Source organism: Meriones unguiculatus, chromosome 7, assembly GCF_030254825.1.
Source record: "Meriones unguiculatus strain TT.TT164.6M chromosome 7, Bangor_MerUng_6.1, whole genome shotgun sequence".
Classification (NCBI taxonomy): domain Eukaryota; kingdom Metazoa; phylum Chordata; class Mammalia; order Rodentia; family Muridae; genus Meriones; species Meriones unguiculatus.
Window position 1 is genome coordinate 18,575,646 of NC_083355.1, and position 21,069 is coordinate 18,596,714.

Below are 21,069 nucleotides of genomic sequence, written 5' to 3' on the forward strand. Positions count from 1 at the left end.
AACGAGCCCCCGCCAGAACCAGCACAAGGCAAAAAGCCTACTTCTGCGGCCAGTCTAAATCAGTCCCAAATCCCACCCCTGGGATTAAGACATGACCATGTTCACATCCACAACACATGAGGGTCTCCTGCTCACTCACACTGGCTTCTGGCAACCAGCCATGTAGTAGCTGAGGATGACGTTGAGTTTCTGGTCCTCGTGCTCCCACCTCTAAAGTGCCAGGGTACAGACAATGACGCGCTGTGTTATTGCCAGTCCAGAGGAAAGCCCTTTAATGCTCTCAACTATTACCACTGCATATGTATGTGTGAATATCAGCTTTTAAATTAGCCAAGGGTTGTGGTCCAAACCTGTAGTCCCCGCACTTGGGAGGCAGAGGCTGAAGGAACAGTTTGGGATCGTTCTGGGATATGTAGTCAGTGGGAGGTCAGCTTGGCCACGTGGTACCCTGTCTCAAAAACCAAATAACAAGAAACTTGCTTTGTTTTTGTTTTTGTTTTGTTTTTGTTTTTTGCAGTACTGGGGATTGAACCCAGAGCTAACGCTTGTTGTCCAAGTATACTCCATCACTGAGCTACATCCCCAGTCCAAAATCAATCTCTGTCTCTCTCCTCCCCTAAGTGTTTTGCCTGAATAATGGTTGTAAACTACCATGTGGATACTGAAATTTGAACCCAGGTCTTCTGCAAGCCCAACCAGTGCCCTTAACCTGAGCCATCTCTCCAGCCATTGAGCAACTTTTTAAAAAGTTTCATTTAAAAATTTTTTTTGAAAGAAAATAAAAATTTAGGGGGAAGTTAGAGGGGATTTGTTACTGTTTGATTTAGTGACACACACCTTTAATTCCCGCACTTGGGAGATAGAAGCAGGTGGATCTCTGTGAGTTTGAGGCCAGCCTGGTCTACAGAGCAAGTTCTAGTACAACCGGGGCTACACAGAGAAACCCTGCCTGTAGGAAAGAAAAAGAAAGAGTTGTGTGGGGGGGAGGAGGGTGCATCTTGAACTTTTTATTAATTGGAAAAAATTTAATAAAAGCTGTGTACAGTAGAAGATGCCCTGTCACCTGCTGCTGTTTTTATTGACTGACTGAGAAAGGATCTCACACAGCTCAGGCTAGTGAGACTGGGGAGGCCTCTCAACTCAGCTTCCCCAGCTCGGGGATTAGAGGGGAGGTACCATGCCCAGCTACTCATTTCTATTACAAACGGCAGAAAGAGTTCATGGGGAAAAGTATGGGGATGGAATTTGTAAAATGCTTTGGTCAAACAATACAGTTAACAAAAGAATGCAGAAGTTAATGACGACCAACTTCTGCAGCTCGTTCCCAGGCTTCAGGGCAGCCGGCAGCCTGTGGTTCAGTTAGGTAGAACTTCAGCTGCTGTTTCTTTCTGTAAGGGGTGACTCTAAGGGAGACATTCACAAGGAATCGCTGTTTTGTCCTCCCTGGAAGGTCACACAGAGGGAAAACCGTTATTTTTCACAAACGAAGGTTTAAAGTGACAGGCGATCGCCTTGGTGTCTGTACAGATGGTGCAGAGCAACTGATGAGGGAAATGTTGGGTTTATAGCAAAAGTTAGGCTGGTGGCAGTGAACAAATGACTAACTCTCTTCATGCTCCCATAGGCACTTGTAGCTAAAAAGTGTCTCCCGCTTCTACCAAAGGCATTAACTTCATTAAACCTTTGAGTTTAATGATCATTTGTTTGCAAACCTCAGGCTGTGGTTATGAAAGCTTGTTACGATGTACAGACTTAAGGTGGCCCTTAGGGTGAAGTTTAAGCAGAAAGATGAAGTCGAGGTTTGACTGAGCAGAGATCTAATTTCGTTAATGCTTTTCAGCCTTCCAAAACTTATTTGTAAGATATTGTCAGAGAACTCAGTGATTTAAGCATGTCTCCTCAGGGAAGAAATTGTAACATCTAATGTTGTAAGAAGAAATGGAAAGTTTTACTTTAAAAGTTAACATGTGGAAGAACAGAGTGGCTAATGCTTGTTTAATGCTTTGTAACTACAGATGATTTTACATTGAAAGTAACCTTTCCAAAGAGTTAACTGTAGGAGTTATAATTGATCATTTGAAATCCTTAAACACTGTTTCAGAACATTCTTTTTTTTTTTTTTAAGATATATTTATGTATATGGGTACTGTTTTCATGCACAACAGAAGAGAGAATCAGATTCCATTACAGAGGTTGTGAGCCACCATGTGGTTGCTGAACTCAGGACCTTTGGAAAACAGCTAGTGCTCTTAACCTCTGAGCCATCTCTTCAGCCCTCAGTTTTTAATTCTAAAAACTATATTGGGTTATAAGCTGTATTTATGGTCCATAAACTGTTACCCTTGCCATTAAAGTTCAATTTTCTGAGCTGGGTAGATGGCCCAGTGAGTAAAAGCAGTTAACTGTGCAAGCGAGAGGACTTGAGTTTGAGCCCCCAGCTAGGCATGGGTCTATGGCCAGGGCTGGAGGCCGGGACATGGGAACATAACAGGAGGACCATTGGGGCTTGTTGCTTAGCCCCAGGTTTACCGAGAGACCCCAAGCAGGAATGAAACAGTGACACCTGACATCTCTTGCCTCTCTACAGGTTCTGTACCTGCACACAGGTGTGCACACACCATCTATAACACAAATGAAGGATTTTTTTTTTCTTTTCTGGTTTTTCAGTGCAGGGTTTCTCTGTGTAGCCTTGGCTGTCTTGGACTCACTTTGTAGACCCATCTGGTCTCCAACTCACGGAGATCTGCCTGCCTTTCCCTCCCCGAGTGGTGAGATTAAAGGCATGCACCTCCTGTCCCACTTAATTTTTTTACTTTTAGATTTAGATATAAGTTATGAGTATGAATGTTTTGCCTGCATGTACATCCTTGCACTAAGTCTGTGCCTGGTGTCTGAAGAAGTCAGAAGACAACTACAGATCCCCTGGAACATGAGTTACAGATTTTTAAGTTCAGTGTCCACCAATTTCTAAAATGGCCTTAGAAAGAAAGAAAGAGAGAAAGAGAAGGAAAGAAGGAAAAAGAAGAAGGAAGGAAGGAAATGTGAATCTCTGAGTTTTTTGCCACCCTAGTCTATGTACTAAGTTCCAGGATAGCCAGGGCTACATAGTGAGACCCTGTCTTGAACAAAACAAAAAGTAAATTAAATGAAACTATGTTAAGCACGTTCCTGCCAAGCTGTATGTCTGTTGATGGGAAGCAGCTGGTAATTTCAGCGTTGATAGTTTCTTTGGTTTTGTTTTTCCTTTGAGCTTGTTTCTTTACGGAACCCTTGGCTAGCTTCACACTTGTTCCCACCCTGTCCTGTGTTCTGGGATTTCAGCTGTGTGTTCTCACACCTGGCTTAGCACTGTTGGTTCTAAAGTCAAGATATCAGTCAACTTGGATAAATGATGCTCATGCATTACAAAATTGCCCACGTCATTAGTAAATGGCCAACATTTCAAATAAAAACTCAGAAGAGGATGGCAGGAGAGGTGGCAAAGCAGTTGAGAGTGCTTGCTGCTCTTCCAGAGGACCCAAGTGTGATTCCCAACACTGGACAATTCAACCACCTGTAACTCCAGCTCCAGGGCATTTGATACCTGTTATCCGTGAGGACCTGCACACACACAGTGTGATACTTCCAGAGAGACACATACACACAAAAAGGAAGTAAGTAGTGACTGGGCCTGGAGAGATGGCTTGGGGTGAAGATGTCTTCTGCCAAGCCTGATGACCTAAGTCCAGTCTCTGAGCTCACAAGGTGGAAGGAGGAAGCCCTTCCTCCAGTGGCCATCTGACCTCCACACGTGACTTTGACATGTGTGAACACGCTGACACAATAAAGTGTAAAGATTCCTCGGACAGCAGTGGGTTACTAGTGCAAAAGCACGGGTTTTGAGTATATACGGTGCTAGGACAGGTCTAGGGAGATGGGTGAAAGGTCAGAGGTAAGGTTGATAAATAGGAACCAAGCAGGCCCCTTGCGATGGTTCCATCCTATAGGGGCCTGGATTCCCACCCAGATTTACAACAACAGAAACAAACTGCAGAGGGGGCTCTACAGCCAAGAGCAGTCGATATTTTCGCAGAGGGCAGTTTCTGTTCCCAGCATGCACATCAGCAGCTTAACAAGTATAACTTCATTCCAGGCAGTCCAAGGCCCTCTTCTGGCCTCTGAGAGCATCATGCATACATGGGTTATACAAGCAGGCAAAACGTATTTTAAGGCAATTCTTTGGTATGTGTATAATTTTACCGTTCGTTGAAAATTAAAGTAAATTTGCATAGTAATAAGAGGTATAGTTGTTTGGTTTTGGACAAAAAAAATAAGCCATGGGTGCTGTGGTGATGGCCCAGCTAGCTGATAAAGGTGTTTGCTGTCAAGCCTGATGACCTGAGTACCCAAAAAAAAAATAGGTAATTTTTAAACTTTTAATTAAAATTAAATCTTGGGTCCGAGTTGGCTCTGCAGTTAAGATACTTGTTCTTACAGAGGATTCAGGTTTGACTCTTAACACCCTCAGGGAGGTCCATCAGTTACTCCAGTTTCAGAGAATCTGATGCCCTCTGACCTCTGGACACCATGCTACACATGTGGCTTGCAAATACATACAAAATATATCAATCTAATAAAAAATTTAAAAATAAATTAAATCTTGGCTAAATACTTGAAGTACTGCAGGATGTAGCACATTTCCGGTGTTTTTCAGAGTTTCATCATTTACTATGAAACAGGGTCTCCTCTCTCTCTCTCTCTCTCTCTCTCTCTGTAGCCTTGGCTGTCCTAGAACTCACCAAGCAGACCAGGCTGGCCTCACACTCACATCACTGGCCTCTGGTCCTCAGGGGCTGGCATTAAAGGTGTGTGCCAGCATGCCTACCTAAAGTTGTTTTTTTAAGGTTTGTTTATGTTTCTGAATGTATTTGCCTGGATGTTGCGTTGTTTTTTTGTTGTTTTTTACAGATATGGAGTGCAGAGTGGCCAAAGTGTGTTAGTGCTATCTCCAAAATTGTATCCTAATCCCTGCTAGGAGTCACATAATGATCCTTTTTTGTTTGTTTGTTTGTTTGTTTGTTTGAGACAGGGCTTCTCTCTGGATCTTGTTCTGTAAATCAGGCTGGACTGGAACTCAGATCCCTTTTGCCTCCTAGCGCTGGGATTAAAGGTGTTTTGTTGTTGTTTTAAATTACATTATGTATGTTGTGTGGGCGTTTTGTATGCATGTGTGGAGTGGGGCACATGTGCAGGTCAGAGGACACCATGCAGAGCAGTCAGTTCTCCCTCCACCTTGGAGGTCCGGGGAACAGAACCCAGGTCATCAGGCTTGGCAGCAAGTGCCTTTGCATACCAAGCCGCTTCCGCTGGCCCAGCCTTGACCCTCACACCTCCCTGCCTCCATCTGCTTAGTTCTGGGCTTACAAGTGTGAGCCACCACACCCGCTTCGTGCAGTGCTGGGCTACCATCCAGCGTGCTAGGCAAGCATTCTCCCAGCCGAGCTAAATCGGCAGCCCTCCTCAACTCCCTTTAAGACCTTTAGGTACGGTAAGAACATTGCAGCTCAGAGCATGCAGTAGCCCAGGTGTGCCGGCAGTGCCTGGTGCTTTGCACAGTGCTTGTGAGGTGAGCCTGTATGTGGGATATTCAGGACCAGGGGGTGCAGTGACGTTTTTGTGCTGCAGAGTGGACGAGCATTAGAAGAAATGCTGTGGGTTCGTTTTTATTCTTGTTGACCGTTGCACATTCATAATACTTTTATTGCTGCCAAATTTTTCTTACCCTCGCATTCCCTTACCCAGCTGCATATAGGTTGCTGCCTACAGCTTCTCTGGCTGGGTTCTAGTTGTGAGGCTGTGAGGCAGGTTACAGTAAAGACATGGGTGGAGAGCGTGTCGAGCGGGGCTAGATCGGTCAGTGCTGTGAAAGGAAGGGAAGCAGAGCGCTAAACAGAGTGCCTTGGAAGTGGGGTGCGGCTCAAGAACTAGCATTGTAGACCAGGCTGGCCTCCGACTCACAGAGATCCTCCTGCCTCTGCCTCCTTAGTGCTGGGATAAAAGATGTGCGCCACCACCACCAAGGTTCCTGGAGAGCTTTAAGCTGAGTTGACCTAACGCTGCTGGGGCAGCAAGTTTGATCCTCACACTCAAGCTGTGTCACTCTCGAGCACTCTCTCTTTCCTCGCTCTTTTTAGCCTACCTGCCTTCCTTCCTTTATTCTCGAGAGGGACTCTTGCTGTGTTGCCCAGGAAAGATAGAAGGCTTCAGTGACTGTGACATCACAATCCAAATTGGAAAGATGAGGTGACCATGACCTCTGTCCATCCTCTCATTTAATTCCAACAAGACTCCTGTGTGAAGTCATTACTAATCCTATTTTTTTACTCGATTAAAGGGAAGTTCTGAATGCTGAAGGAAATTGCCCAAGATTCTTCTGATTACAAAGCCTCTTGGGGTGAGCCTTCCCCGAGACCCTTTTTCTGCATTAATGTCTGCATAGCAGCCCAGCACATTCATAGATGCTTCTTGGAGTGCTGGTCTGTGCTGAGCCTGTCTCCTCCCTCCACTTGGTGTTGGCCATGGGCACAAGGAAAGGGGACTGGTTCCTGACCCCCTCTTGCCACTCCTTCCACGTAATGGGCAGCCCAGAGAAAGTGGTGCCTTAATAGACCTAGCAGAAATGTCTCCGGTTTAAACAGCAAACCCTTACCAATAAAGGCCGATTAGGAGTGGGTAAAGTGTATAAAAATAGCACTTAATAGTTAACTGGCAAACAATATATCTTTGCAGTCATTGGTTCCACAAGAAAATAATTGGGTCCCAAGGCAGGAATGGCTCGTTTTTCATGAATGATTATATTGATCATTGGAGGAAAATGGATACATCCCTTTTGGAGAGCAATTGAAAGAGAGAAGTGGCCAGCTGGCCAGACATGCCCAGTGTGACACCCTGAGAAGTGAGCTGCACCCTAATGAGCAGCCAGGTCCCGGCCGGCTGCAAGCAGACTGGGGGCCAGAGAATGCTTCACGCTGGAATCTCCAGCTTTTCCCAGGAAGGGAGCTCGGCTATCCACCGAGTGCTTGCAGGTCCTGTGTCGTCATTGTGCACCCTCCCCCCCCCCCCCAACAGCCATCACCATTCTCAGATGACATGGAAAGCAGAGCAAGAGATTCCTTCCAGTCCCTGGTTTGCTATTTACAGGAGACTGTGATCCCAAATGCCCTACCTTCCCCGGGCATTCACTCCATTAGTTACCAGAGATTTCCTCCAACTGGACATGGTTGTACATACCTGCAATCCCAGGTGAGCAGGGTTGCTGCAAGTTAGAGGCTAGCCTAGGCCACCTTGGAAGACCACATCCCCCAGCTAACACAGCGCTCCCTTTCCAGAAGAGTAGTTCCCCTTAGTTCCGAGTTACAGTGGAAGGAACTGAGTCAAAGGAAGGTTAAGTAACTTAACTAATGCCCTCATATTCAATGAGACATTGAACATCATGCAAGATGTCGGAGACGGGAATGAGTTAGACATTGTTTGTAGCTTCAGGGAACTTGTTTTATCTGACGCTTAAAAATAGTCATGCACGAGGGCTGATAAATGGCTCAAGAGCTTGTTTTGGTCTCATAGGGGTCCCAGGTTTTGTTTGCACCCAGTTTTGTGTAACTCCACCTCCAAGGGGATCCAATGCCTCTGGCATCTGCAGGCACCTGCACTCACATGCTCATAATTAAAGTAAATCTTTAAAATTTTGTCACATACAAAAAGTCACACACAGAAGTACAGAGCATGGGGGGGGGGGTCATGGGAGGGAGAGTGGGAGGACCGGCAGGCAGGCCTAGCCCCTGGTGTTGTACAGGGCACATTGGAAGCGGCTCAGAGGCCACAGGGACTTGCCTGTTGCTAATATGGGCCCCTGGCTCACACAGATTTCTCCCATCTCTCATTCATAACAGCAAACACCCCTCCCCCATCGTTCCTAGTACCATTCCTATCTTCACCATCACATACTGTGTGCTCCACTCCAGACTATGAGCTGCTTGCTTGTCTGGTTGGGTGAGTTAACAGTGGGTATAAGATAAAGAGTCAGCCAGTGGGCTGCAAGAGATGGCTCAGAGGTTAAGAGAACAGGCTGTTCTTCTAGAGGTCCTGAGTTTAATACCTAGGAACCACATGGTGGCTCACAACCATCTATAGTGAAATCTGGTGCCCTCTTCTTGCGTGCAAGTATACATGGAGGCAGAATACTGTATAAATAAAAAAATAAATCTTAAAAAAAAAAAAAAGAGCACGAGTCATTGGGAAGAGAATACATGGAGGACTTGAGATGGAAAAGAAGCATGTCCAGAGAGACCGAGGAGTTCCGGGGACCTCTGTGTGTAGTCGTAAGGGGAGAGGGAAGCAGAGAAGGTTTTAAGCAGAAGAGTGGTGATCAGGTGGTCCCTCAGTCATGATCTAAGCTCCAGAAGTTAAGTGGGGACTTTTGGGTCAAGGCGCAGTAGGCCTGTGCAGTTAGGCTGGCAGTGAGGCTTGTCTAGAAGTGCATGAAGCAGTCCACTCATCTTTCAAAGAGAAACCAGAGGAAGTTCCAAGAGCTTTTTCCCCAAATGTCCCTTCTTTGTCTTCCCTGGGTCCAAGAGGGAGCCATGGAAAGACATATTGGAGTACCCCATTGAGAGAGCCCACTGTTTGAAGAGCACAATAGTGTGGAGCCTCCTCTTGGGTCTTTGTGCTCACTGCAGATTTGAGGTGTAGACACTCCTGCCTCTAAGTCTTTTTTGTACCTGTGCCTCTCCCCTGACATGGAGAGTAAGGGGGAGGAGGCTTTGGATATATCTCCTGAGATCAGAGTCCTGCTTTTCTGCCAGCCCTACCTTGGCTGGCAAATCCCACACTTGAATTCCTGGCACTAGTTTCCATTTCCCTTCTGGACGTTTAGCTTTCCTCCAGCCAAGCCAGCTCTGAAAACAGGCCTTGGGCCAGCAAGGTGGCTCGTCAGGTAAAGGTGCCTCCTGCCAGCATGACAGTCAGGGTTCGTCCCCAGGACCCACGTGGTAGAAGGAGAAAAATCAGCCTTCAAGCTGTCCTCTGACCTCTATACATACGCACAGACACAATACATTAAGTAGCCCTGGCAGTCCTGGAACTCATTATGCAGACCAGGCTGGCCTCAAACTCAAAGAGGTCCTCCTGCCTCTGCTGGGATTAAAGGTGTGAGCCATCATATCTGGCCAATACACGTAATTCTTCAAAAGAGAGACCAAGGCCTCCATCGGTCATGCCATTTGATTACCAGCTGAGCATTTTCTGCTGCTTTCAGAAGAAGAAATCGTCTATAACAGTCTCCCTCTGGATCTGACCCTGTGCTGGGTCCTTTGTGGACAGGTATGGAGACTTGAGGTCCAGAAAAAAAACAAGGCCTCTGGGGCTCCGCCATTCATCATTTGCAGAGCACTTGCCACTCTGGCGCAGGCTTTGTGGCTTCTTGAGGGCACACAGGTAGCTTTACAGGTCTCTTAGCCAGTGTTTCAAGCCTGGCTGATTTCTGTTTAGGGGCTGGCATCCAGCCTGGGTTCTACATCCTCTTTTTTTTTTTTGAAGGTTTTGTAGAGGACTCAGATTTGGCCAGGCTTAGGAGAGGCTGTGAGGTAGATTCTTGAAAATAATGGCTTAATTGGCAGCATAGGTTGTTAAGGTGGCCATTTGTTCATGTGTGCTTGGGGGAGCTGTTGACAGGTTTGAGTGGTACTTGGAGAGGCAATTTGGTCTAAACCTTGGTTTCTGCCTTGCTGGGCTTTAAAAGGACAGTGGCCTCTTGCTTCCGACTCCTTTCCTGGTAGGGCCTAATCTGTGCAGTGCCTGGACTGCAAAGGGGCTTTTGGGCCATCGAGGCCCAGCTCTCCTCCCAGCTGTTTTCATTTGTTCCGGTCTGTCTCCAGTTTCCCCACAGGCCAAGACCCATGGTTTCCGTAGGTTGTCCGAGGGGTCCCCGGCACATTGCTGCTAGCACAGTGGAGCTTAGTCAACAGCTGGTGAGGGAATGAGTCATCCAGGGACTGGTGGACAGGAACAGCTGGTTCTTATCCAGCCCCTTCCAGCCAGCAGCCAAGAGCCTCCCCATGCATGAGCTCCTTCCCCCCCCATCTCCTGCTAAAGGCGAAGGGACTGGCTATTTCTACATATGGAAGTCCAAGGCCCTGGAAAGGGTAGCTGTTCATTTGGTCACCATGGGAGCCTGTGTGTCTGCGTCTTGGTCACAGTAAGCAGGCACCTTCCTTTCTGCAGAACAACATAGTATAATCAAGAAATCAGCCACTGGGAATGGTGTGCGTGCTTAGAATGCCTGTACATGGGAGGAGTTCAAGGTTATCCTCAGATATATAGTGAGTCCTCTGCTCCTCACTGCTGCTGTAAGAGATAGGATCTATTCTGTGCCCTACCATACACCAGGATTGCCAAGGCTGCTCTAGCCCTGGAGATTGGATTGCATCTCATTCTCAGGATGGGTGTGGATGGGTTGAGGTCACCTTGGCTAGATGGTCTTCCAGGGCCATTCAGGTCAGTCCACAGTCGTAGCTTTTCTTTATTTATTTATTATGTATACAGTATTTTGTCTGCATGTACACCCACACACCAGAAGTGCAGATGGTTGGGAGCCACCGTGTGGTTGCTGGGAATTGAACTCAGGGCCTCTGGAAGAGCGGTCAGTGCTCTTAACCTCTGAGCCGTCTCTCTAGCCCCTGTTGGTAGCTTTTCTTGTCGGAAGGTGACCATAACCACTTTGTTCAAGTCTTACTTCGCCAGTCCAGACTGCTGTTGAGGAAAAGAAGAGCTGGACCTTCCTTGCTTTAGACCAGGACTTCCTAAGTTTTTTCTACCCAAACGGCTGTTTCACCAGAATGTGACTCTGGTACAAGGATATAAGTGGTAATCATCAAGAAATCAATTTATTTCCCTATTTTGAGGGCCAGCATAGCCACTAAGAAAATAAAGGTGCTTGAAATATAGGTGTTTGCTATATGCAGGTTTGTTCACCAGTGGATTCACTGTTTCTATATAAATTACTACCTCTTTGGTCTTGGTTTTTGCTGTGTGAATGTTTGGTCTGCATATATGCGTATGTACCAGGTATGTGCCTGCAGCCTGCAGAAGCCAGAAGGAGTCAGATCCCTGCAACTGGAGTTACAAGTAGTTGGGAGCCATCACGTGGGTGCTAGGAATTGAGTCTGGGTCCTCTGCAAGAGCAGCAAATTCTCAAAACCACTGAACCGTCTCTCCAGCCTCTTTCTTTTCTTTTCTTTTTTTTTTTTTTTTTTTTTTTTTTTTGCGACAGGGTCTTGCCATGTACACCAGGCTGGCCTTGAACTTAGAGCAATCCTGTTACCACTTCCTTCTGAGTGCGGGCATAGAGGAGCACACCACACCCGAGAAGAATTAAGTTTAAATTTAAATTAAATTAAGGTTAAATATTTGATATTATAGGCTGTAGATCATCTTCCGTGTTTTTCAGAGTTGATTGATACTTAATTTCCTTAGCATTAATGCTGGGAACACTGTTTCACATGAATACTTAGTATAAAATGATACAAGTATGTTTAAAGTCCAAATTCATTTTATAATTTTTGTTTGTTTGTTTGTTAATGAAACTCAGGTCAGCAACTCAAAGAGCAATTTTGAAAATCAAACATTCTGGTGATATTCTCCTACAATTCACTAATTTGGTACTTATAGGCTAAGGACTAACAGTGGAAAATGCACTTTCTCTTCTATAATGAAAGTCCTGCTTCTGTGTGGGCAGATAACTTTGTGCGTATAGGGAGACAGCTGCAGTTCACCACGTAGTCTCTCCGAGGTATTTCCAGCAATGTCTGCTGGCATTGAGCAGCATCACGGCATTCGCGGTAGCCACAACATGGACAGGAGCTGCCAGAGACAGTGCAGCCGTTTTGTGAGTTTTGTTGTCATTGTTTTAAATTACTTAAAAAAATATGTGTTCGGGTGCACGTGCGGAGGTCAGAGGGCACCTTGTGTGAGTCGGTCCTCTCCTCCCACCGTGTGGGTCCCAGGACTGGACTCGGGTTGTCAGGGGTGGTCTTACCTGCTGAGCCATCTTCCTCACGGGCCCCCCAGCCCATCCCTTGCTTCTCTTTTGTTCTCTTCCAGTAATCAAGTCTCAGTCTGTGGTCCAGGCTGTCCTGGAAGTCACCACACAGCCCTGTCTTCTCAGGGTTAGAAGGTTTCACACCTACCTGAAAAGCTGCCCTTGGGGGACAGCAGCAGAGGTCAGGACACTGACTCTGCAGTCTGTCACAGAGCTTCAGCTGAGCAGCCTGAGTGTCTCTTGTTAAGAGGGAGACTCCCAGGGGTGGCAATGTCCCCAGGCTGACTTGTACATTGGTCCCTTCGTCGGTCTCTGGGTTTGTGGTAGATACTGGCCTCCGTGCCCTGACCCATGTGAGACTGCCCTAGGCTTTCTTGCTCTTCTGTGCCGCACACAAATGGCTGTTTCCCCACTGTTGTCTAATGTGTCTTCAGGAGAGGCAAACTCATTTCCATGTGAGCCCAGGCAAGGTGTAATTAGGACGGTAAATCTGTAGGTTAACAAAAATCTGTAGGTGCTGACAGATTTCAGGCCCTACTAAGAATACATATACACAGACTAAAAAATAAAAAGTAATAAAATGTAAAAAAAGGTTTATAAAGAAACTGAGAATGGTGGCACAGACCTTTATTTAATGCCAGGTACTTGGAAACCTGAAACACACGGATGGCAAATTCAAGGCCTTCAGGGACACACTAGTGAGCCCCTGGGGATGTAGCTTATTGGAGCAGAGTTTGCCTAGCATGCACAAGGCCCTAACTTCCAGCCCGCCCTGACACACACAGCAGCAGAAATGAATTCCCAAACTCAGGGCTAGCTCCTGCCCAGCTTGTGCCTCCTTCCCTCAGTCCAGGTGGCCCCGTGCTGACCAGGTCTGCATGTCTCGCCAACAGGTTTCCCCGGCCTGGTGGAGCAGCTGATTGGCGAGTGTGCCAAGTGTCCAGGCTTCCTACCTCCTACCCGGCCTGTCTCCTCTCTGTCCTGGCAAGATGTTTCTGGTGGGCCTAACGGGAGGCATTGCCTCAGGCAAGAGCTCCGTCATCCAGGTGTTCCAGCAGCTGGGCTGTGCTGTGATTGATGTGGATGTCATTGCCCGGCACGGTGAGTCAGAAGGGGACCCATTGTTCACAGCAGCTCCCCCGTGCTTCCGCCCTTCCATCATCATCCTCTTTTTGTCTTCTCGGATTGTTCAAAGCGAGTGAGACTTTCCTGGTCATGGCCTGTTTCTCTCAGCTTGCCCTGGAGGCTCTTCTGTCCATTCTTCCTAACTCGGCTCCATCATTGGCCTGAGGGATTCTGTGAGCCCTGCTCTTTCCCTCGGTTTATTTTGGCTCCAACTGAAGGAAACAGCCGTGGGTTCTCCCATCAGTTCACCTCTGGTCCCGTGGGGTCTTCTGGATTGCTAGAGGCTCTGGAATGACCCACCCTCTTCATACCACAGTCGTCCAGCCAGGCTACCCTGCCCACCGGCGCATCGTAGAGGCCTTTGGCACTGAAGTCTTGCTGGAGAATGGCGACATCGACCGAAAGGTCCTTGGAGACCTGATCTTTAACCAGCCTGACCGCCGGCAGCTGCTCAACTCTATCACCCACCCTGAGATCCGCAAGGAAATGATGAAAGAGACCTTCAAGTACTTCCTCCGAGGTGAGACTCTAGACGGATCGCTCCTCACAGAGCAGGGCCTTTCTCTATTTGAAGCTGGGTCAGGGTGTTGGAGTTGGTTATATAGGCTGCTAAGTTCATCCTCCTTCCCTGCCTCTGCGGGAGAGATGGGAGGGTAGAGAAGCTGCTCGTGGAGACGTCCTACCGGCCACTGGTGTACACGGCCTCCAGTCTGCACCCCTGAGTAGAAGGCCTAGCTCCCCCTGTTAACCACAGTGTGGAGACTGCTTCCTGGACAGCCTGGGGACCCATTTCCGTTGTCTGCAAGTTTTCCCAGTGTAGCTATGGCCAGGCCCCTTCATGCCTCAGGTTCTTACAGAGTAGGGAATGCCTCCTAACATGTCTTCTGGTCAGCACTTGCCACTGAAAGACCTTGATAATGCGTCTATGCTGTTGACCCACGCCTGCCCCTCAGTCCCTGAAGCGGAGGAAAGGCAGGAGCTGGCTCCTAGCACCTGCTGCTCTATAAACGTCCCCCTGCTGTTTGTTCCTGAGACACCCTGCCTAAGTCATCTTTCTTGCTCTCTCAAGAAGAGTCTGGACTCTTGTCTTTGCCCTCCTCCAGTGTCTGCCAGCCCACCATCATGCCACTGGTCCTCTCTGCCCACCCCTGCCTGGCAGAGCCTTCTGCCTTTCATTCCTGCCCTTTACATTTGCTCCCAGGCCAGCTCTGAGCACATTTGCAGGCCTGTGAGGCGCCGGTGGCTTCCCCTTCTGAAATTAAGCACTGGATAATGTCAGCAGCGCCAAGGCTCGCCTGTTGTGTCATCTACCCAGCCTCCCCACCTCCCCAACCACCACTACTTAAATAAAAGCCAGAAAGCTCTTTTCAGTTCGATAAGGTGAAAAATGAGGACGACAGCTGTGGCTTCCACAGTCCCAGTTTCTCCCTGATGAGTATAACAAATACAACTGTCAAAGTTGGTATAATCAGACGTCAGATAAGATCACCAGCTGTTGGGGAGGTCTCTGCGTAGGCAGGCGGATGTCTTAATAGAGTCAGGGTAGTTTGCAGGGCTTATCAAGCAGGAGGGATGTGACAGCTGAATAGCCCTTTACCGGTGAACCACAGAGCTGGCTTCCAACTCCCAAGAGGGACCCAGGAGAAAGGACACAGAGAGGGGAGGGAGCGAGGGGAGAGGAGCAGGAAAGGGAGATAAGAGGCCCAGGGAGGATCTGGTCTTTTCTGTGGCTGGAGAGGCTGAGCTGGGAGGTACAGGGCCTCGCTGCCAGCCTCCCTCCTCCTAGGAACAATAGCAGTAACACCCATCACTTAGGGAGAGCCAGGCTGAGGGGCCTGCTGCCGCTCAGTGGTTATATACACTCAGGGCCGTGTAGTCTTGCCCGTCACCCTGGGAAGCAGGTATTCCGTTCACTTATTACATGGATTAGTTTTGTTAAGGACCTGTGGTCACATGGGGCACTGCAGACCAAGGCGTGGCATCGGAGCTCAGGGACCCAACACCCTCATGAGCCAAGGCTTCTCCTGGTCTTCCTGAGCACAGGTTGTGGGGAGCAGTGATCCCAGCTGCTTCTGTGTGGTTCTGTGGTTGAAAGTGTCTGGAATGAGATACCGCCCGCCCAGCCACCTGGAGCCAGGGTCTCTGAGAGGCACCAAGCCCTGTCCTTACTCTACTTACCTTTTACCCCTTGCAACTTTGTTCATCCACACGGGGCAACAGGAGTGCACAGAGCTCTTGGATGAGCTGAGCTCGGTGTGCAGGGGCATCGCCTCCCTCCAGCCTCTGCTGTGGGGGTGTCCACAGTGCCTTCTCTCTGCTGAGGGGATCCTGTAGTTAGCATGAACTACCCTCGCTGCTCTGGGGTAGCACAGGTCTCTCACAGAGAGCCGCAGAGGTAGCCATGAGACTCTTTTAGAGGGGGCCGTGTCTGGACCTGGCTTCCAGGAATGGGCCTGTATGTTGGGGTGTTTGAGCCACTGTGAAATGAAATAGGGCAGAAAGGCCGCAGCACCTCCCAGAAACTCTACCCAGTTCTCCTACAACTCTGGCTGTGTCTTGCCTCTGGTCAGAAACAACTTTTAGGGCTGAAGATCAAGGTTCACCCTAACCACCTAGTCTTCTTCTGTACACTGTGCTACAGACCTCTGCCTGGTCTGAACAGAACTTCCAAGCTCCTTGAGTCTCCTGCGCCTCCTCTGGAGCTCCTTGCCTCAACCTTCTTATTCCAAGTAGTCACATCTTCCCTGCTTTTCAAAGCCAGTGCAAATGCCAGCCTTTCTCCAAGGTCTTCCCTGATCAGCCAGCCAGAAGTTATTTTCTGCAGCATTCTGCTCTGAATGGCATTGGAACTGGCTGGCACTCAGGGTATGTCTGTCCTTGGAAGGTCTCCCAACTGCTGGGGCTCTCTCCATGGCAGGGGCTGGTCGCAAGCATCCTTCCTGGTGTTCTTGCAGAATTGAACTTGGGAGTTTTCCATCCTCTCCCCAGGGTATCGCTATGTGATTCTGGACATCCCCCTCCTGTTTGAGACCAAGAAGCTGCTCAAGTACATGAAGCACACAGTGGTAGTGTACTGGTAAGTGTGAGCATAGCCTGGCCGGTGGGGGCTGGAAGGACTTAAGAGTAAGGGGTGTCTGATAAACGTTCCTTGGGGTATTCCCATGGATGGCCAAGGCACAAAGTGGGTTGGGGTAGTGATGCCCAGGCTTACAGAAATCAGCATCTGTACCTGATCCTGATACACCTGGGGCAGGTAGGAGATAAGAGGGGCCCCAGACCCCAGGCCTTTCTAGTGTTTGGGAAAGGCTCCCCCTGCTGGCCATCAGCCGGAGACACTTCTGTTGGGCTGCCTGGTTTTGCCTCTGGCCACCCCGTAACTCACTGGCTCCCTTCTTCCTCCTAGAGCACCTCACAACTTTGCAAACAACTCCCTTCATTCAACATGAAGTGCTCATGGCAGAGGGATACCTCTGAGTTATAGAGGGAAAATGGAAGTGGAGGCAGTTGCAGAATTTGTTCAAGATCATCCATTGGTAGCACCCGTGAATAGAGAGCTGTGTGGAGGCAGCTGTCAGAAGCCACCTAAGGAAGGAGCTTTATTCTCAGAGTCCCCCAGGACAGGAAGCAAATCAGAATCCAGGTTTGGCAAACAGAGGAATGAGTCACAGTCGCTGCGGATGAGAGGCTAGACGAGGCTGCAGGGTGTCTCTGTCCCCCCGCTTCCCAGATGCCACCCGCCAGTGTAGCAGACACAGAGGTGGGCCTTGGTTCTGCAGGCATTTCCAGCACAAGGTGGTTCTCAGGGGACTGGCGTGTGGGAGGCTCCCAGCACAGGGAATGAATGCCTCGTGCCCTGAGCACTGCCCTACCCTTACCCCACATCTCTCGTGGGCTGTCACTTCAGGCTCAGTCTGAATCCCCTGAGCCTGGTCGGGGAGACAGACATCCTGTCAGGTCCTCCCTAAGGCTGTGCTTCCCATGTAAACCTCCAGGCTCTCCATTGTTCGGCTTGTTTTGGGGGGCAATGACGATAGAACCTCACACATTAGGCTAAGCTGTATGCCAGCGTCTCTGGGGTCTTTATTCTGTTTTTTGAAGATTGCAGCTGAGGCCAGGAGCCCTCGGATTTCTTGTGCTCTAATAACAAAATTAGGGGTCTAGAGAGACGGCTCAGCGTTTAAGAGCACTTCCTGTTCAGAGGATGCAGGTCCAGCCCCCAGCGTCTTCGTGGTGGCTCACACATCCATAACTCCGTAAGCTCCGAGAATCCAGCCCCTTTTGGCTCCTGTGGGCCCCAGGCGCACACTTGATTCCCTCACATCTGCGGAGGCAAAAACGCTCAGAAAATAAGTACATCTCTAAAAAGAGGGCAGGTTAGACTATTGGCTTATCACAAAAAGGATGAGCCCGCATGAAGCATTTCCTGTGGAGTGACTCTACCTAAATGTGATCCTTAATGTTTTTGAGAAAACTTGTGTGAAATAAGGAAAGGCAATCAGCACCATAAGAGAAGCAAGCATTCACTGTCACAGCCCTACATTCCGGGCGGCTCTGTTCTGCACCATGCTTTGGGGGGTGTGCCCCCGAGCCGCTGCTAGCATTCTCCACTCTCCTGCAGATTCCCTAGCCACATACACGTCTTGGTTAAGGCTGGGTATGTTCTCTGCCCACCCCATCCTCTGCAATGAGGTTGGTTTTTATAGAGGAGGCCCCGCCTAAGTCTGTCTTTGTTGTGTTCCTCTGGTTGCAGATAAAGGCCTGGAGTGGTAAGAATCTTCCCATTTTATAGCAGGGAAGACTCGGGCTAATGGCAGGCGAAAGACCTAGATGGTGGGAAACAGCTGCTCCAGCCCACTCGCCTTTTGCTCTCGTTGGAGTCTGAGGTGGTTGTCGGGGCCAGGGGTACCCTTGTACAGGACCTGTCACAGCCTGGCAGGGGGTTCCTGTGTGGCTGCGGGCAGGAGAGGGAGCTTCCTGAGGGGAGATGCTGTCCTGGCCCGTGTTCCAGGCTGGGCCTCACCCAGCTGCCCACTTGTGAGTCCTCCGTGGAGAGGGAGGCTGGGGTCCACAGTACGCGTTTACTCTGTCCTCAGTGACCGAGACACACAGCTGGCACGCCTGAAGAAGCGGAACAACCTGAGCCGTGAGGACGCGGAAGCGAGGATCAATGCCCAGCTGCCCCTGAAGGACAAGGCCCGCATGGCCAACCACGTTCTAGACAACTCAGGAGAGTGGAGCCTCACCCGACGCCAGGTCATCCTCTTGCATGCCAAGCTGGAGCGTTCCATGGAGTACCTGCCGCTGAGGCTCGGCTTCCTGACGGGCCTCGCGGGCATTGCCAGCCTCCTCTACCTGCTCACCCGTTACCTCCTCCCTTCCCCCTAGCCGGGTACACCAAAGCATCGAGCCTTAGGCCTCCTCTTCCTTAGAGACCTAAGTCAGGTTCCATGTCCTCAACACTACACTCACTCTGGCTCTGAGACCAGCCCCTGTGCTGGGCTGGCTCTGGAGTGTATCATCCAGTCTGGGACTCAGAGAGCAAGAAGCCCACTGTCAGTAGGTACCCTTCCCGCCCTCCCTAGCGCCTCCCTAGCGCCTCCCCCTCTCCTAGCACCACCAGCCCAACAGTATCCGTGACCGTGAGGGCAGGAAAACAGCAGTTAGCAGTCTCTGTGGCTTTGTGCCCAACAGTTTCTTGGGTTTGAATCTTCTTGGAGCATCTGCCCCATCGTGGCCATAGCCTCCATAGTGGACCCCAGCAAATCCTTCTAGACTGAAGGCCTTCTCCTTCAGACAGAACTGTCTCCTGGCTTGAAGCCTTTGCCAGGGTGCAGTGTGACCCTCTCAGAAATGCCGAGGCAGGGCCCTTTGGAGAGACCCAGCTTCTGCGGGGCTTTACTCACAGCTTGGCCGCTACCTCCACCACTCTGCCTCCGCGCCCTGTACTCTCGGCATCCCCCAGGACCCATGGTACCTTACCTCTGTGCCTTCCCCAGATGCTCCCTGCCCAGCAGTATCTTAGCCCTGGCTGCGCCTGCCCAGGCACCAGCAGCCCCGGGCTGAATCAGGTGCGCTAAGATCACCTGCCCGGGTTTTCTCTTGATCATGGTAGACTAACCATCAAGGAACTGGTTGATTTCTCCTAGACTCTGCGCCCCTAGGCGGCAGGGCTGACTCATCTCTAGTGTACTGCAGCCTGCTCCCCAATAAACGGTGCTCAATAAACGGAATTGTTCTGAAGCGTCCACTGAGTTCCACTTGGCCTCTCTGCTCATGCCGAGGAGGCCTCCGTGGAGGACTCCAGCCAGTCCTGGGCAGCTCTGGGAGGTTGCTGGCTGCTGAGCAGGTATCATCCACTCACCCGACAGGTCCGGTGTTCTTCTTCCCAACCCAATTAGACCAGTACAGACATCGCCTCCCCAACCGTTGTCTGCAGACCTGCTGATGTGTAGATCTTGTTCCCAGCAGCTATTAAGGCCAAAAATGAGTGTGACTAATGTGAATGCAGCAGTGGCCATTTTTAATGCCCCCTTTCACAGAGCAGCTTAAACCTCAGAGAGCAGCTCATTAGCTCATTTCTGAGCTGCAAAAAAAAGGGGGACAGCAGGTGAGTAGCTGCAGGAAGGCAGCAGGGTGTGCCTGCCCCCTCAGTTCATGGGGTCCTGCAGAAACCTGGCAGAGAGGAGAAACTGCAACCCGATGATGGAGAAAACGATTCTTGAATCCCATGACGATAAGCACAAAGAGTGCAGAGCAATGGGGGAGGGGTGGGGTTGGTTTGAGTTGTGCAGGTTCCGAGCTGCACGCTTTACCTGAGCTTCCTCTCAGGGGGACTCAGGATTGGAGCCCGGTCCTGTCTCCTTGCCTATGGCTTCTGTATGAGGACAGTCAAAGCCCTTTGTAAACCATGAAGTTCAAGCAGGAACTCGCTTGGCCCAGCTCTCCAAATCTCATGCTAAGTGTAGAACTTTGGTGGAACGTGTGCAGAAGCCAGTGACTGCACCACAGCTGCCCTCCCGGGTCTCTCTCCCTCCTGACCCACTGGCTAAGGTGGTTGCTTTCTAGTCCACCAGCAACAGCTCCTGTTCAGAGTATGTGTCCTCCCCTGTGGCCGGCAGGTGGCAGCACTCACCCAAGCCGGGATGTGGGCCCAAGAGGCATAACCCCTGTCTTTATCCCCCGGGGCACTAGACAACCGCAGAGCCACCTGACCCTGAGCACCAATTAAAAATACAAAGATGGGATTCTCGGAGTGTTGGTGCATGCTGGTAATCCCAGCGTTAAAAAAGCTAAAGCAAGACTACAGGGTTAGACACCAGTTTGAGCTGCATAGCCAAATCTTGCCTTTAGTCCTCTTCCTCCAGCCCCTGAGCCACAGTTCCCAGCCTGGGCTTCACCCTGAGAGGAGCAATAGGATGCCTTTGGCACTTGCTCATCTGTCTCTTGGCAAGGGTTGAAGGATGCAGCCAGCCCCTAAAGCCATGTCTCTCTCCTGGTCCAACTTGCCCAAGGTTAATCCACAGCTTTGGATTTACAAAGTACAATCCGTTGTCTTCAAATCTCCCAGCTCTGCAAATGGTGTGGGTGATGTAGGGGCAGAATTTACAGGGGTTTCAGAGGGGTGGAGGTGGGTGCGGCCCAGAGCTGTGAGCACCACTCTGGATTCCCAGCCTTGTGCCCCTACCAGCACCCTTATCCAGCAGCTGCCCGAAACTCTTCAGGTGACTTCTCTGTCCTTACAGGACAGAGGCCAGGGCAAGAGGAACCTTAGGAGAAATTGGATGGGAGAGGGATAGTCATTCTCCCTGACTGTTCCTTGTTCTCACAAAGGCACTTGAGCTCCAGGAGTGGGTGGCAGAGATGACCACAGG

At 49.8% G+C, this 21,069-nt stretch overlaps 1 protein-coding gene across 2 annotated transcripts in view; it reads left to right on the forward strand.

Moving 5' to 3' along the window:
- Positions 1–19,443, forward strand: part of Dcakd (dephospho-CoA kinase domain containing) — a 33,240-nt gene extending 13,797 nt beyond the window's left edge. For both annotated transcript variants that reach the window (XM_021631945.2, XM_021631944.2), the window contains exons 2-5: positions 12,967–13,174; positions 13,515–13,718; positions 16,187–16,274; positions 18,292–19,443. In XM_021631945.2, the coding sequence (XP_021487620.1) occupies positions 13,063–13,174; positions 13,515–13,718; positions 16,187–16,274; positions 18,292–18,583 (696 nt within the window). In that variant the 5' untranslated portion in view covers positions 12,967–13,062 and the 3' untranslated portion in view covers positions 18,584–19,443. The remainder of the gene's footprint in view (positions 1–12,966; positions 13,175–13,514; positions 13,719–16,186; positions 16,275–18,291) is intronic.
- Positions 19,444–21,069: the final 1,626 nt, after the last annotated feature.